General features: G+C 23.4%; 2 protein-coding genes and 1 long non-coding RNA gene across 13 annotated transcripts in view; 1 reads left to right on the top strand and 2 right to left on the bottom strand.

The window, feature by feature from the left end:
• KCNQ (KCNQ potassium channel) overlaps nt 1-1,494 on the top strand; it is a 66,006-nt gene extending 64,512 nt beyond the window's left edge. For all 11 annotated transcript variants that reach the window (XM_089176119.1, XM_089176118.1, XM_089176117.1 and 8 more), the window contains one exon: nt 1,363-1,494. In XM_089176119.1, the coding sequence (XP_089032245.1) occupies nt 1,363-1,464 (102 nt within the window). In that variant the 3' untranslated portion in view covers nt 1,465-1,494. The remainder of the gene's footprint in view (nt 1-1,362) is intronic.
• LOC149031404 (uncharacterized) overlaps nt 1-14,168 on the bottom strand; it is a 151,770-nt gene extending 137,602 nt beyond the window's left edge. Inside the window, exon 1 of the long non-coding RNA XR_016177814.1 lies at nt 12,979-14,168. This is a non-coding gene — a long non-coding RNA (uncharacterized LOC149031404). The remainder of the gene's footprint in view (nt 1-12,978) is intronic.
• A 215-nt stretch (nt 14,169-14,383) lies between these two features.
• On the bottom strand, nt 14,384-16,475 carry LOC107065349 (uncharacterized). Its single transcript, XM_015318954.2, has 2 exons — nt 15,303-16,475; nt 14,384-14,806 (listed from the first exon to the last, which is right to left on the bottom strand). Exons 1-2 carry the CDS (start codon nt 15,369-15,371, stop codon nt 14,555-14,557), a joined length of 321 nt encoding a protein of 106 aa, XP_015174440.2. The 5' UTR covers nt 15,372-16,475; the 3' UTR covers nt 14,384-14,554.
• Nucleotides 16,476-17,094: the final 619 nt, after the last annotated feature.

Genomic DNA, 17,094 nt, shown 5'->3' with positions numbered 1-17,094 from the left:
GTAACCAAAATAATTTACTCTAAACCAAATTTGTTAAACAACATTTTTCATTTACCAAATCTCCAAACAACAATTCTTTAGAACAAATCAATCTGCACCTTTAATTCTCATAAAAAATAATTTTTTTTTTTTTATTTAAAAAAAAAAAAATTATTCTTACATATACAAATGATGTTTAACTCATTCATTAATTGTTGTTTTTAAAAAAATAAAAAAAATAGTGAGAATGAGAGTGAAGGGGAGGGAAGGAGGAGGATGTGATATACGTCCATCCATCTTGATTCCAACAATTTCCCAGTAGAATTCCTAAAGGTTCTCGTTAATGTTCTCCCCTGCCATGACGAAAGTTACACGGCGGTAGAAGCTTTCCGTTAATTACCACGCCAATCCTTTCCACCCTTCCGATCCCCTATCCCTTACCCCATCTCTCCCTTTCTCCATTTCATTGTCGATTCCTTTCCGAAAAGTCACTCGTTCGTTCTTTCGTCCTTTGTGGTTAGAACTTTTAATCGAGCAAGGACAATGTTAGAACTCCTATAAAAACACACTTCTTAGTTTCCTTCTCTTGAAAATATATTATACATACATATATATATATATATATATATATATATATATATATATATATATATATATATAGTGTGTCTAGAAAATTCTTATCTTTCGTTTATTAATTATTCACTTTTATCCACAACGAACTAATACTTTTGAGATCTATCTATTTTAAAATCAACCCTTAATAATTTATACAAAATACTTCATACAGAAACGTATATATATATATATATATTTAATCTTAAAATATTAAACGAAGTTATTAATAATTCATAACACGTATTTTATTTTTATATACCTTTCTACTTTTCACCATTTGCAGTAATCCCTGACGTTATCATTACAAGTTCAAAATGACAGATAAATTTTTAATAATACGTTGACAAATGTACATCACTTTGATAACCAAATTACGTGTTATTAAGGTAAAAAAAATATAATCTTGCAATTAAATGTTTTATCTAACCATAATACCCTTAAAGTGTTGGTAAATCCTAACACAATAAAAAATAAAAAATAAAAAATAGAAAATTAGTTTTATGATTTAAATATATTAAATTAAAATTAAAATTAAAATATATTAAATTAAAAATTGAAATTAAATATATTTGTTCATAAAAAAAAAAAAAATCAAATCACAATGAAATTTTCATTTAAATGAAACATCGTATTATTCATTTTTGATACCCTATTTTTTTTTTTGTTTTTTTTTTTTTCTATTATTGTACAAACTTATAAACAATAACGAGAAAGTATCTAAACGTTATACTACTAATCAGTAAAGACTGTGTTGTGTTTTGATTGCAGTTGTCAGTGATGGATAAAAAATTGGACCAACTGGTATACGTGCTGAATGCCGTAGCACAGAAACAACAAATCCCACTGAGAAGTATAGAGGATGATGTGTAACAGAAAGCCCCCCTGGGCGAATTCGTACCACCCTTTTTACGATTATCGATGACGAACCCATGGATATTGCCAAGAGTTACCATAACCACCGTTGTACCTAACATGCTTAGTGAGAGCAGCTGACTTCGACATTATTATTATTATTATTATTATTATTATTATTATTATTATTATTATTATTATTATTATTATTATTATTATTATTATTATTATTATTATTATTATTATTATTATTATTATTATTATTATTATTATTATTATTATTATTATTATTTATATCGATAAACATAATAATAATAATATTAAATATAACATCAGCTATAAAATATTGGGGGGGGTTGGAGGAAGAGGACCATTTTTTTAGTTCTCAACATTTATTTGTTCATACATTTATTTATTTATTTATTTTTTATTTTATTTTACGTTCTACTTTCTTTTGAGAACACACAAGTCAAATATAAAAATAAAAAAAAGTGGAGTAAGAAGAAAGAAGAAAATTCCCCCCACAACAAACTCGTCGATGGTTCAATCTCTCTCAAAACGAACGAAGAATCAACGTTTTGTCCAATTTACGAGATGAACATTTTATGAACAAATAATAAAAATACAACAACAAGAAAATATATAAAAGGAAAAGAAAGTAATAATGAAGAGGAAAAAATGAGAAAAGATATTTGAGCTTTACGATACACGCACAGGAGACAGTTAAATGTAATTGTATATAAGTATATGTATGTGTAAGCAAAAAGGTTCCCAAGGGTTGACAAAAATCAAAGAGAGAGAGAGAGAAAGAAAGCAAAAGAGAGAGAGAGAGAGAGAGAGAGAGACAGAGGAACAGTGGGAGGAGACATGGGTTGAGGAAGAAGATGACGTTTGATTTTCTACGATTGTCATTCCAATATTATTATTATATAAACAAAATGGTTACAAAAATTTTTCTCAACAAAAGAAAAATGAAAAAAAAAAAAAAAAACAAAGCAAACGAGTATAATATAAAAATGTAGGTATACTTTCGAGAAAATCGAAAAAATGACATGAGAATAAAATGAAAATATGGGAGGGAAAAAAAAAAGAATCTTTTTCCAAAGGTTGGATATAAAATGTCAATTGATTTCTCTGAAAATAATTTAAGTAAATCAAAAAAGAAAAATGTAACCTCGCAATATATTAATATAAATATAAAAATGCGAATTATAATAATAATAATAATAATGATAAAAAAAATTAAAAGAAAAAAAAGAATTTAACAAGAAAGCAAAATTCAATTATTCTAATTAAAATTCAAATTCTTTTTCGTCCTATCTGTGTGACGCGAGAGAGAAACAAAAAAAAAAAAAAGTACTTTCGTAATTTTATTCCAAATGGAAAATTATAATAACAAAAAACGAAATAAAAATATTCTCTTTTATTCTTTATCTTTCTCTTTTTTCTCTTTCTTTCTCTCTTTCTAACTAACTCTCTCTCTCTCTCTGTCTCTCTCTTTACCCATCTCTCTCTCTCTCTCTCTCTCTCTCTCTCTGTCTATCTTTTTCACATATAAACACACATTCCTAACGACGTATGATTTTCTATATTTATTTATTTATTTATTTTTTCTCTTCGTCTTTTAAAGTCACCTATCCATTTTTCTTTCGTTCAATTTGCAACTCTTGTACCATAAAAAGCAATATTGCGTAGAACAGATTCTATTGACAGCCTTAAAACAAACAAACAAATAAAAAAAAAAAAATAAAAAATAAAGGATACGTCGCGTATATAAATAATAAATAAATATTATAAATATTATTAAATACGAAATTACGTATATCTCTAATAATAATAATAATAATAATATAATTAGTCTTCGATATGCATACGTGCGAATTTAAAAATTATTCTATCATTCTATTACCATTATCATTATCCTAATCATCCTCATTATTATTATTATTATTATTATTATTATTATTATTATTATTATTATTATTATTATTATTATTATTATTATTATTATTATTATTATTATTTTTATTTATTATATTTAATTATCTGTAGAAAATTTAAAATATTTAAAAATACTCCTGAAAGCAACTAATAAATAAAAAAAAAAAAAAAAGAAAATACAAAAAGAAAAGAAACAAACTTTTGTAATATATCTTCGAGATAAAAAAATAAATATCTCACTTATCATACATAAATAAATACATACATACATACATACATACATATACATATATATGTATATATAATAATATAGATTTATATTTTCTACATAGATCTCGTGATAATTACGGCACACAAAATAAAACATAAAAAAATATTTAAAAAAAACAACAAGGAAAGAAAGGAACACAAAATCGACACACTATAAGACTTTAAACGTTTGCATTATGTTTAATTACGTGTGTAATAATTACACATGCGTATTATTATTAAAAAAAAAAAAAGAGAAAAAAACATTAAATGCGCTAATGTATTCGTCTTGAGGAAGAAACGCATGCCGATCAGCAATAGTATAATAATTTTAAATTATAATTAGATAAAACGCTGTATTATTATCATTGTTATTATTATTATTATTATTATTATTATTATTATTATTATTATTATTATTATTATTATTATTAATTATTATTAATTATATATATAATTAAACTTTTTATCATCATTGTTATCATAATTTAATTATCTCGCTTATACATACCCTATCATCTTAAAAAATATATTATTATTATTATATACATATATGTATTATATATGATGATAAAACTAAAGCTATTGTAAATATATACACTAACAATAATAGTCGTAGAATATTTCTTATTAATAATATTAAAAAAATGAAAGAGAAAAGCTTTTACGAATATTTTTAATCTCACGTGATCAAAGATTTTTTTTTTTTTTTTTTATATATATATGCATATATATATTTATATAATACATGACACACATGTGTGGTAATAAATATATATGAGTATGTATATACATTATACATCGGCGTATATAGGGTCCAAAGTACAGAGTGGCCCAAAAGTTACTAGACCATTATGAAAAGTGATGGAAAACACTTTAAACAGAATCCATTACTGTTAATAACAAAATGTTGACAATTTGAATGATATTATTTAGAAAAATTAATTACAAAATAATTACCAAAAAGTATTTAACTATTAGGGATGCCGAAAAGTAATCAAAATTTCTTCGATGAGTACACTCACATAGATTTAGTTTGTGTCAATGAAAAACCGAAGAACTTTTTAAAAAAAGAATTGAATAATTGAAATTTCCTTTACGTAAGACAAAATATGTTAATAAATGATAAACAAATTTTTTGTCGATTATCATTTGAAATTTCTTTAACCCTTTTAGTGCTATGGACGCATATATGTGTTTGATAAAAATTATTAGAGTGGCTTATCGATGTAACATCGACAAACACATATATGTGTTTGTTAATATTAATATAAAATAATGTAAAATAATGTAATGTTTATCTTAATTAATTAAATTATATTCAGAAAGAAAAATTCTTTAATTATTAAATATAATTTATTATTAGAATCTGGTTAATAATAAACTATTCCGTTCCTATAAAACATTGTAGGTAAAAGTATTTAACAAAGAAAAATTTTGATTACTTTTTGATCCCCCTATATATATAATATTAATTTATACGAGAATAAATATATATGTGAATGTGTTTTTAATACATTAAACAATTATTTTATTTTTAAAACGGTCTAATAATTTTTGGACCATACTCAAAAAAACATATAAACGTAACTATGATATTGTATCAAGAAAAAGAAAAGAAAAAATGAGAAAAAGAACGTGAATGTGGGCACATCGTGTAAAAAAAGTAAAGAAAAATCTGAACCTACGGAAAATATAACTCGTGGAATAAATTAAACAATAAAATTGTTTATGTAAATTGAAAACACGATGATTCTTCTTCGTAGGATTTCTTTCATCGTCGTATTTTACAATAAAAAAATGGTCCATAGGACCAAAATTTCAAGTACATTAATTATCAATTTAATTTTCAATTTAAATGTAGAAAAGAAAAAAAAAAGAAAAAAAACACACACAGACACACATATTGAAAAAAACTGAAATTTAATTACGTTGTCATTTGAACAAAAAAAAAAATCAATCGTTTAAACATAAATAAAAAAATAAATTTAAAAGAAAAAGAACAACAAAATCAATGATTAGAAAATATAATCATAAAATATACTATATATATTATAATTTAAAACAATAAACATGATTAACAATAATAATAATAATATTACACGATCGCGCTTATTACAAACATGTGTGAGAACGTCAAACTAAAATGCACAATTTTCTATGGTGCCTCTCACTTTGAAATTTCATTTATTTTCATTCGTGACACACAAATCATTTTCGTAAAAAGAAAGAAAGAGAAAGACAGAGAAAGAGAGAGAGAGAAGAAAAAATGTTTAGAAGGTCCAATAAAAATACTATTCATACACACTTTAACATTTAAGAAAACTAAATATGGCAAAAATAATAAAATTGTCATGATGTATCTCGTTATGCTAAAATTTTCCATTAATCACACGATAATTGATAATTATTATTTAATATTATTACTTATTATCGACTGTAAATAATCGTACTTATCGAATTATATAAGTTAATAATATAAAAGTAAACAAAACAAAATTCGATTCATTCGATGAAAATTAATCGTTCGAACCAAAAAAAAAATGTGAACATTGAACCTAGGAAAACATTATATATATATCGGACAATCTTTCATCTAAATTTGTAATATTATCTGACAAATATAATTCAACGATAGAACCTTCGATTATCAAAAAAAAAAAAAATTATTTGTAATGTGTGAATTTATTTTTATCGATTACCACGAATGATATATTTTGTTTAATAAATCTTATGGTTGCAATATTAAAAAGTATTATATATTGCAAAATTCAAAATTAATTTTTATGATTATCATAGTAATTATCTATTTTGATTAAAAAACAAAACATATTTAATAATGATTAGATAAAAATTGATTAAGTAACGAAGGTACTATCGTAAAATTAAATTGAACATTAATCGTTGCATTAAAAAAAAAAATAAAATAAAATAAATAAAATACATACGTTTAGAAATTAGTATGATATTAGAGACAATCAATAACCTTCGGGTATCACATCGATAGGTTTATATAAATAATAATAATACAAATTTTATTTAATAAAATATCAAGAAAGAGACAAACACAATGAAAGAAGAATGAAAGAAAGAAAAAGATACACGTTGTTTATTATATTTGAATGCAAAAGACCAAAAAACAAAATGATTGTTGTTGTTACGAAGATAACCATTTATTTATACTTTTTTGTTTATCAATTTTTTAATTTTTTTTCTTTCTAGCACGCTTCTCAAAAAAAAAACAATAAAATAAAATAAAATATATTTGATATTATTTTGATAATATATTAGAATTTACATATATTTAATTAAATCTAATGTTAAATATATTCATATGTATAAAAATATTTATTTATATAATAATTAATGAAACATTTTGACAATTGATTATTTTATTTCAATATTTTTGTGTGCTTTGCTAGGCCCTGTGGGACCATACAATTCGCACATTCAATAGTAACAATCTTCTATATTAATATATTATCAAAAAAAAAAACAATAATATTTATATTAAATAAATAAAAATTCGATGGAAGCGTATCGAAGTCCTAATTAAAAAAAAAAAAAAAATCAAATCTTCAATTTGATAATTCGTTCAAATTCGAGTAGAAGTAGAATAGAAAATTCATTTCTAAAAATCTCATCAACGAGATACAATTCGCTTAATTGTTAAACAAATGATTATAACAAAAAATTGCTTTTTTATTCTTATCACGCTTATATCAAATTATTCGCATAAAATTAAGGGGGAGAAAGAATTAAATCGTAGTGTGTTAAATTAACGTAATAACTTTGTTAATATATTGCTTCTTGTCTTTTTAATTACAGTAAATTGATTTCAAAGCTATCGCAATTGTAAACTAAATGATAAATAATTGTTAATTAATTTTAAACTTCTGCGAGTATCAATTGAAATTCCTGTTTTTAATTTCACATTATTTTTATTATTTTTATTATTATTTTTTTTTTTTTAATTGTATGTGTAAAATGCGTACGATGATCGAAAAACAACGAATCTTTTGTCTGATTCTAAAAGTAAGGAAAAAATAAAAACCTTTCATTGATCAAGGAGCAATATATTAAAAAAATAATCAATTTGAACTTTTATTTTAATAAATATTGAAAAATGTCTCATCACGATATTTCGTTCTCCCTTTTTTTTGCATGATTAACATACATAACTGTATATGTATGCATATTATGTATACATAATATAATATACTTGTAAAAAAAAAATCTTAAAATGCAAGTAGTGTTCGTGAATCGGCCGATAATTAATACGTGTATATATATATATATATATACATATAAATAGGATAGTTTTTACTATTAATTAATAAATAAATTAATAAATATATATACACGTATAATGTATTATAAATGATATATTAAATAACGCATGATACAATACATTATAATTCATAATATATAATAATTAATACGCGTTGATATGTTTGATTAGATAAAAAACAAAAAAACAAAAAACGTGATCTTCGTATAAATTTTGATTTAAGTGCAAAATATAAACGTGAACGTATGTAAAAAATTCTTACAAGTGGAAAAAGAGAAACGAACACAATTACAAAAATAAAAATGAAACGAATAATTCAAATAAAAATGAAAGAGATGAACTTTAATAGTTTGTCAAAAAAATCGATACGAATCGTACGATTATTTTCTTTCATGACTTATCTCGATGAATATTAAAAAAAAACTCGATAGAAAAACAAAATAAATAAAAAATACAATTCGTAATGCAAAAATAACGTGACGCTTGCAAATGACGATTGGAGAAAGTAGGAAGTGATAGAGTGCGAAAATTGATTATTCGCAATTTTTAGAATGTGATAAACAAATAGGTAATCATCTAGTTTTAAGAAAAATAAAATTTAGCATTTAATAACACGAATTAATGTAATATCGACGCTAGTCAAAAAATATACATACAAGATTTACCAAAACGTTAATAAATGAAATAAAATAATAACAAACAAACATATAAAACATTTAAAACATAAACAAAAAGAACATTTTCGATGTAAAGTAATGCGAACTTCGAAAAATGCGAGTCACAAAAAATAAATCCGAAATATTCTTATCTTTAAAGACGTGCAACACTATCTGCGAGATTTAAATTGTTTATTTAATCGTTTCTTTACTTTACAATTTTAATAATATATACGTAAATGAGTTAACAAATTTTTAAATCACAAATAGAGACGATTTTCTTTTTTTCTATCAAATTTACTATAAAAAAATAATTTAAGCCCTTTAATGCATGATTTTTCATTTTACAATAAAATATGAAAATGTTGAAGATAAATTAATTGAAAGATTACATTATCATTATTATTAATTATGTATAAATATTTTTAAAAATTATTGTGCATTAAATTGCATTATTTATTTAAATTAAATTAAATGATGCATTAAAGTGTTAAGTACACGTGAAAATAAATGATTGACCAATGTATTTATATTGCACATGTAAAAATGTTATTTTCTAATTTACTTTGTTATTTTATTTATTTATTTTCTAATTTTTATTTCCTAGATTTTCTAAGACTATGTAAATCAATTTCTATTTTCCTATTGAGTAAATTTTTACCATATATTTAAACGTTATGATCAATGACGTGTAAATTTTTACGTGTACTTGTTTACATTAACAAATACGTTATGTCAATGAAAGAAAAAGAGAAAAAGAAACAAAGAGAGAGAGAGAGAGAGAGAGAGAGAATCGAGCATGTAAAATTGTAAATTTTTTCAAATACCAATTTAACGTCATTTACAATTATTATTATTAATAACAATCGTATAATACTTTTAAATATAGACGAAATTAAATAATATAATAATTAATATTGTAACTAATGAAAAAAAAGTTACAAATTAAAAAAAAAAACAAAACAAAAAAAAAGAAAAAAAGGTGCTGCTGCAAGTTATCTTTTGCAGAAACGATGACGAAATGAACGAGTAGTGTAAAAAGAAAACAAACAATGTAAAAGCAAACACAATTTCTTCTTATCTCATCGTCTTATCACACCGTAGAAAATCGTAATTTAATTCTCTTATATGAAAAATATCATTTTTATTATTATTTTCAAAAATTAAATTACTGTAAAAAAAAAAAAAAAAAAGAAAAAAACCTAACACGCGCATATATTCTTTCTATAATATGTAAATACTTGTATGCGATTTAATCATTATGAAATGCTTAGTATTTAATTGCTTGTTTCGAGTTTGTTAGATGAAATTATCTAAACACACACAAGAAAAAAAAAAGAAAAAAAAATCCGAAACATTTTAATCAATCTCGTCCGATCAAGTTGACCATCATTGATTAAAAAAAAAAAAAGGTAAAAAAAAAATAGGAAAGTTGAAGGAGGATAAAAATATGAAACCCACATCATAACTTTGGTCACGAAACGCTACTTCGCGAGTACCTTTTATTTCTCCCCCACTCCCCACTCACACCCAATTTAAATTTTCAAAAAGATAGGTACGCATAAATCTTCTCTGCTTATTATTATTCTCTCGTATGCGTATGAATAAGTAATGAAAACTAAAAAAAAAAAAAATAAGATACTGTTTTGTATAACCATTGCAAAAGAAAAATCGTTCGAATGAAGGAAAAGAAGAAAAAGAAAGCACATTGATTATTCTGATATCACAGTTCTTAGGACCAAATATGCGTGAACGATGTGTGTATTTAAAAGAAGAGATAATATAATGATACAAAAAAAAAAAAAATAAAACAAGCAAAAAAAAAACTAAAATAAAATAAAATAATCAAGGCGTATGGTATTTCAGTACCAAAGCAAAATAAAACATTCACTCAAATGAACATTGCAATCTGCTGTCTAGACAAAGTTTAAACAAAAAGAAACTAATAATAATAAGAATAAATAAATTTAAAAGGAACAAAAATAGAGAAGAAAAAGACCAAATCAAAAACTATGAATGGTTTTAAAGTAAAGTAAAGTAATGTAAAGTAAAGTAAATTAAAGAAAGTAAATATTGCAAAAGTGGGAGGGGAATAGGAGGATGAGGAGGAAAGAATCGAGTAAAAAAATAAAAAAACTAAAAATACAAGACCAAAAAATAGCAATCGCGATGACCATATTCTACACGACAATTATTCATTAGACATTTAAAAACAAAAAATAAATATCTTAAAACCAAAAGCAACAAGATAAAAAAAATATAGAAAAATAAAGGGAAAATCTTAATTAAAAAAAAAAAAATATACATATATATATAAAACGAGACTAAAACGTTATAAATATACTTGCACATACCTACTACTAACTTATTAATAAATTAATCGTGTTATATATTTAAAAGAAAGAATGATTAATAAAAAAAAAATAAAATGTGAAACTTCTTTCTCCAACCGAGCCGAGAATAAAAAAAAAAGAAAAAGAATTGAAAGAAAACGGGATTATCCGAACCTAAAAAAATCGCAATCATTTATCATTTACAGAGAAAATAAATTAATAATAATAATAATAATAATAATAATAATAATAATAATAATAATAATAATAGTAATAAATATAATAATAATAATAAAATCTAACGGAAAGTCCATATTTTCTATTTTTCGACGATCACTCTAAACAAACTTTAAAAACTTCGATGATGTTGGGATAAATATTAAAAAACAGGGAAAAACAGTAATAAAAAAAAAAAAAGAGAAACAAAAATGTAATAATAATAATTAAAAAAAAAAAAGAAAGAAAGAAAGAAAAGAACAAACGGAACGAGAAACTAGCTTCAAAGGTTCGTATCATTTTTTTTTAAATAAACTTGTCAATTCGTCCATGTTTTTTTATTTTTTTTTTATACATAGATTTATTTATCGAATACAAAATAATTATTTTTTTATTTTCTCGAAATAAATGACAAAGAAAAATACAAGATAAAAAAAAATCAAAAATTAAACGGATATGTGTGTTTGTGTTGATATTGGTAGAAATAACATCGAAAGAAAATAAAGTAAGAAAGAAAGAAAAAAAGAAAAAAATAATACAAAAAATATTGTTTAAAATAATTTGAACTATTTGGAGCTAGATTATAAATAAATAAAATCTAATAAAATTACTGAAACTCAATCATATCACCGTAGTTGCCTATACTGTCTGCTAGTAGTACCTCGTCGACAATACTGTTCGACATATACTGACAAGAACTTGTTGGATAATTTCGATGATCAATAAATAAATAATAATAATAAAAAAATAAATAAATAAGTGTTGTTTAATAATCATTAAAAAAAAAAAAAATGCGATCCACGGAATTATTCAATACAATTCTCGACGAACAACTCAGTTTTTACAAGCTACTACATTATTAAATACTATTACTATTACTACTACTACTACTACTACTACTACTACTATTAACACTACTACTACTACTACTATTGCTACTACTATTACTATTACTATTAATTAATATCGCTATTATCGAATTAGAATGCGAGAAATAATGAATTAAATTAACATAAGTTAGAATGCGATAAATATATCATAAAAGCCTAACGATTATGATTATATATATACGAACTGTTATCTTCAACGTTTTTAAAAAACAACAAAATAATAAACAACCATTTCTGACTAATATTTGTCGTCCGATAACGATCGATCAACACATAACAAATAAGTTTAAAAAATAAAAGATCAGAAGAAAATATATATCTTCTTTCTTCCCAAAGCAATGACCACATAAAAAAATAAATAAACAAATACATAAAAAGATAAACACAGAACGATCATTATCAAGGACGAGAAATTTGGAAAACGTTGGGACGTCTATACAAAATCCTTAAGCTATAAAAAAAAATGATCATTCCTGCTTAAAAAAAAAATAAAATAAAATAAAAACCAAAAGACGATTTTACTATTTAATAATAATAATAACAATAATAATAATAATAATAATAATTACTAATTATACTACATATAATAGTCGATGACGAAAAGGAAGAACGATGATAGTAATAATTATATTTAATAAATAAAACGAGAGTGTAAGAGAGAGAAAGAGAGAGAGAGAAAGAGTAAAAAAGAAAGAAAGATAGAAAGAAAAAGATAGCGATATTAATCTTAAGATGACGAAATAATATTAACAATAATAATAATAAATAAATAATATTAATAATAATAATAACAAGCAAAACAAGAGAAAAAGCAACAACTTCTTAAAATATGTACGCGATTTAAATGCGAATTAGAAAAATCTTTTTTCCGAGGCAAACATATTTTGCAAGTGTCCTTCCAATTATCATCAATCAATGTGGTAGCTCACTCTCTCAAAGGGTCTATTATTAAACACGTAATATTAATAATAATAATAATAATAATAATAATAATAATAATAATAATAATAATAATAATAATAATAATAATAATAATAATAATAATAATAATAATAATAATAATAATAAAATATAATAATAATAAATGATAAGAAAATAACTTTTTAGGATTATATTATAGTCAAGGCTTATCAACCTGTACAGTTTTCTCATGGTCCATCGCTCGTTCACGGAAATGATTGATTAATTTTAATTACATATGTGTACACTATTATATACATATAAATAATATGTCAATCACATTTATTTATATATGTAGAAATAAATGTAGAAGTATGATTCGTCACAAGAGAAAAAAATAAAAAATATCTAGCAAATTTTAAAACGTGAAAATTCGATGGATGAAGAGATGGACCAAAAAAACCATTTACGGATTAGACGCACATGTATACGTGTGTGCGAGTAATACATATAAAATCACACGTAATACGTTCACTCCTCTTTCTCTTAAAAACATACCTACGTAAATACACACACACACATACATATATATATATATATATATATATATATATATATATATATATTATTATTATTATTATTATTATTATTATTATTATTATTATTATTATTATTATTATTATTATTATTATTATTATTATTATGTAGATGACACGCGTACACGTATACGTGAGTGTTTTTTTTTCAACGAGTGATATAATAAAATATTATTATTTTAAAAAAAGAGTGCTGGTACACACATAACGTTCAATCTGTCAAATATTGTACATTTGCTACATCATTAAATCTATACAACTGCATATATAATATACGGCGATTATTATAAATTATTATTATTAGTTGAAGTTGAATATACCATATCTATTATTCTCTGGAATATATTGAATTTTATTCTATCACCCTAATCCCCCTAAGTCTCCTATCCACTTACGTCACTTCTAATATTATTAATAATATTAATGATAATTCGATAAAGAAATAATAATAAGAAAAATAAACGTTTATTTTTACGAACAAAATTAAAAATTTATTATTAATAAAAAGTAAATATATGTGATGCTATTTGCACGAAATAATCATATTAATAATAAAAAAAGAATATCAAAAATAAAACTTATTGTTAGTAAACTTTTGTCAATTTTTGTTCAAATATTTTGTTAAACTATTATCAATTCGACAGATTATCAAACATTACCTGCACTGTTGTAAAAAATAAAAAATAAAAAATATGAGAAGATTTATTTAATTGAAACTGGTGAAAAAATATTAAATATTTCGAATGAATTTTCAAAGAAAAAAAAAATACTATAAATAGACAAGAGGTAATTGAAAAAATAATAACATTATTGTATTTGAAATAAACTGTTCAAATTTATTACATTTAATTTGTTATATATTATTTTATATTTTCCCCATATATATTATTGATAATATCATTTCAACATATAAAGTTTGAATTACTATATCTTGAAAATGATTTTCCAATTAATTTGACATTATGTTTATTATATTATATCGAATAAACATTGTTGATATTTGTTTTAAGACTTCTTTTTTAAAGTAAAGTAGCTTTTACTTTAAAGAAAGTATCGTTTTACCCCCTAAGCTAAGATCTAATAAAGATGGTTCCTGATTGCTTTCACCCCCACATCTGCCACTCCCACATCCGCCACCACTGTTTCCAGCGTTACCGCTGTTTCCAGCGCCACCACCGTTTCCAGCGTTACCGTCGTTTCCAGCACCACCACTTCCACCGTCACCGCTTCCACCACCACCACCGCTATTACCGCAACGATCACCACCACCGCCGCCCAATAATGATGACTATTAATAAAAAAATAAATTAACCGATTAAAATCGAATTAATCTAAAAAAGAAATCAATTTTCTGTTAAAACTTTGACTCTCACTAAGTCTTCTAATATTAAAAATTTATTTAAAAATTAACCTAATTTTTTTTTGTTGAATATCAATTAATTTGAAATGATATATCGTATGGTTAATAAATAAAATAATATATTACAAAAATTATCCCTCAATTTATTTATATGTAATTTATTGGTATTCGCGGTAAACAATACTTTTAAAAATATTATACATTAAAAAAAAAATAAATTTACTATACTCGCGTATCAATGTGAGACATGATAAATTTTATATTTTTTTTATACCAACTAATTCAACTAAGTTTTTATTCCGAATAAAAAAAAGAGAATAAAATATTTAAATAAACTGAATAATTATATATAATATATATATATATATATATATATATAAATTTAATTAATTAAATTTATATTATAATTATATTCGTAAAATACCTTAACTCCTTCTATGTAAACTAATCCCAAAAGTACGAACAACGCCAACAAAGTAATCGAAAACTTCATGGTGATGCTGATGAAGTCACTTCGAAATTGATAAATTTTCTTACGATTCGCCGGTTTATAAAGCTCTTCTGACAATTGTCAAAACAATTGTTCCGTAGATATTTTTATTAGATAACATAAAACAATTTCTTAATTTTGATTTCTTGCAAAAACCTAAATGTGTCACTACCTGTCTATCCTACCTTGCTAAAGCACACATGATTATCTTACATACTGCGTAATATTTTCTTTCTTGGGTAACATTTACTAATCTTAACATCTACATACGCAATATTTTATCTTAAAAACGTGACAGATCATGGTTAAAAAAAAGAAGATCATAAAAAAAATCTCATAATTTCTATTTTAATCATTGCAATCAAGTCAGGTAATATTTGAGAAAATTTGATAAGCGAGTTTATCAGATAAATCTACTTTAATCCGTTTGATAAAAGAATGACGAAACATTTATTGTACCCGTCATTCTTAATCGTACAAATTATGATCGTTTTGTGCGAATAACGCAATCTTCATTTAAACAATCTGAACTAGGAAATTAAAAAAATTATATTATACTACGAATAATAATAAAAATTCCCTCCTTTTTCTATCCATGATTTAAAATTAATTATTTCTTAATATGTCAACGTGATCTGATATTATCTGCATAACGACTAACATTAGTCAGCACTATCTACATCAAAATATTATTTCATACAAGCATAAATAAGTGTAAAGTAAGTATTAACATAATAAAAAACATACCCAATACCTCTTTTGCAAAAAAAAAAATATCGAGAGACATTTCATTTCTTTCAATTGAAAACTGAAACTGCAAAGAATCAACAATGATTATAAAAACAAGGGGAAAAAACAAATAGATCAATCTATATGCCTTGTCTTTGCCTTCAGAAATGCAGATAAACATATATTCAGAAAAAAAAATTTCTAGAGTTGTTTAATCAATGAAAAGTCAAAAGGGTTGATAAGTTAGATCCAACGATGATCACCTGTAACAAAAAGAAAACAATATTAATCATACAATCAAGTGTTACAGAGTAGCCTAACATAAATCTTCCAATTAGTAGATGCACTTTTCAATTGAATTCTCTATTTATTTTAATCAAAACTCTATTTACCGTTGCAATAAAATTAAATTTAAAGGCGTGATTTTACATTTACATAAAAAAAGAAAAGTAAAGATATAAAGCTACTACAAAAAAATATCTATTAATTATTATAAAATACTTTGAAAAACTACTATTCTATAGAAAAGATAAATTACAAGTTTAATAAAATACGATTACAGTGAAAAAATTTTAAGACAAAACAAGAAAAGGGAAATTACTTTAATATTCATCAAACTTTAATTGAGCTTAAAAATTTAATAATAAAGGAATTTTCATGTTTTTGACTCTAATTAAATAAAAACTTATGCATCTTTTTGGCGATATAGACACGACTTTGGTGTCCCAAGGAGATGGAATGGTCCATCATCTCCAATAACAACTAGAAATTATTGACGAGCAATATAATAATATAATAAAATATAAAAAATGACTAAAGAACCATTCTCGAAAGGTTCGAACATGACGTTGAACCTTTGAAAATAATTCAATAGCGTGTAGTTGCCCTCTTGAGCCACAATTAAGTGGGGGCCTCTTCGGCATTTTGCCTCTTCTTTTGTTCATTCCATGAAAACTGCATTTGGACATTTTCTACGTGTAAGCAAGATAAGATCTTT

This window comes from Polistes dominula, unplaced genomic scaffold (assembly GCF_049000335.1).
Source record: "Polistes dominula isolate Pdom_NZ unplaced genomic scaffold, Pdom_raw_medaka contig_21, whole genome shotgun sequence".
In the NCBI taxonomy this organism is placed as follows: Eukaryota; Metazoa; Arthropoda; class Insecta; order Hymenoptera; family Vespidae; genus Polistes; species Polistes dominula.
This window is presented reverse-complemented; position numbering and strand designations above follow the sequence as displayed.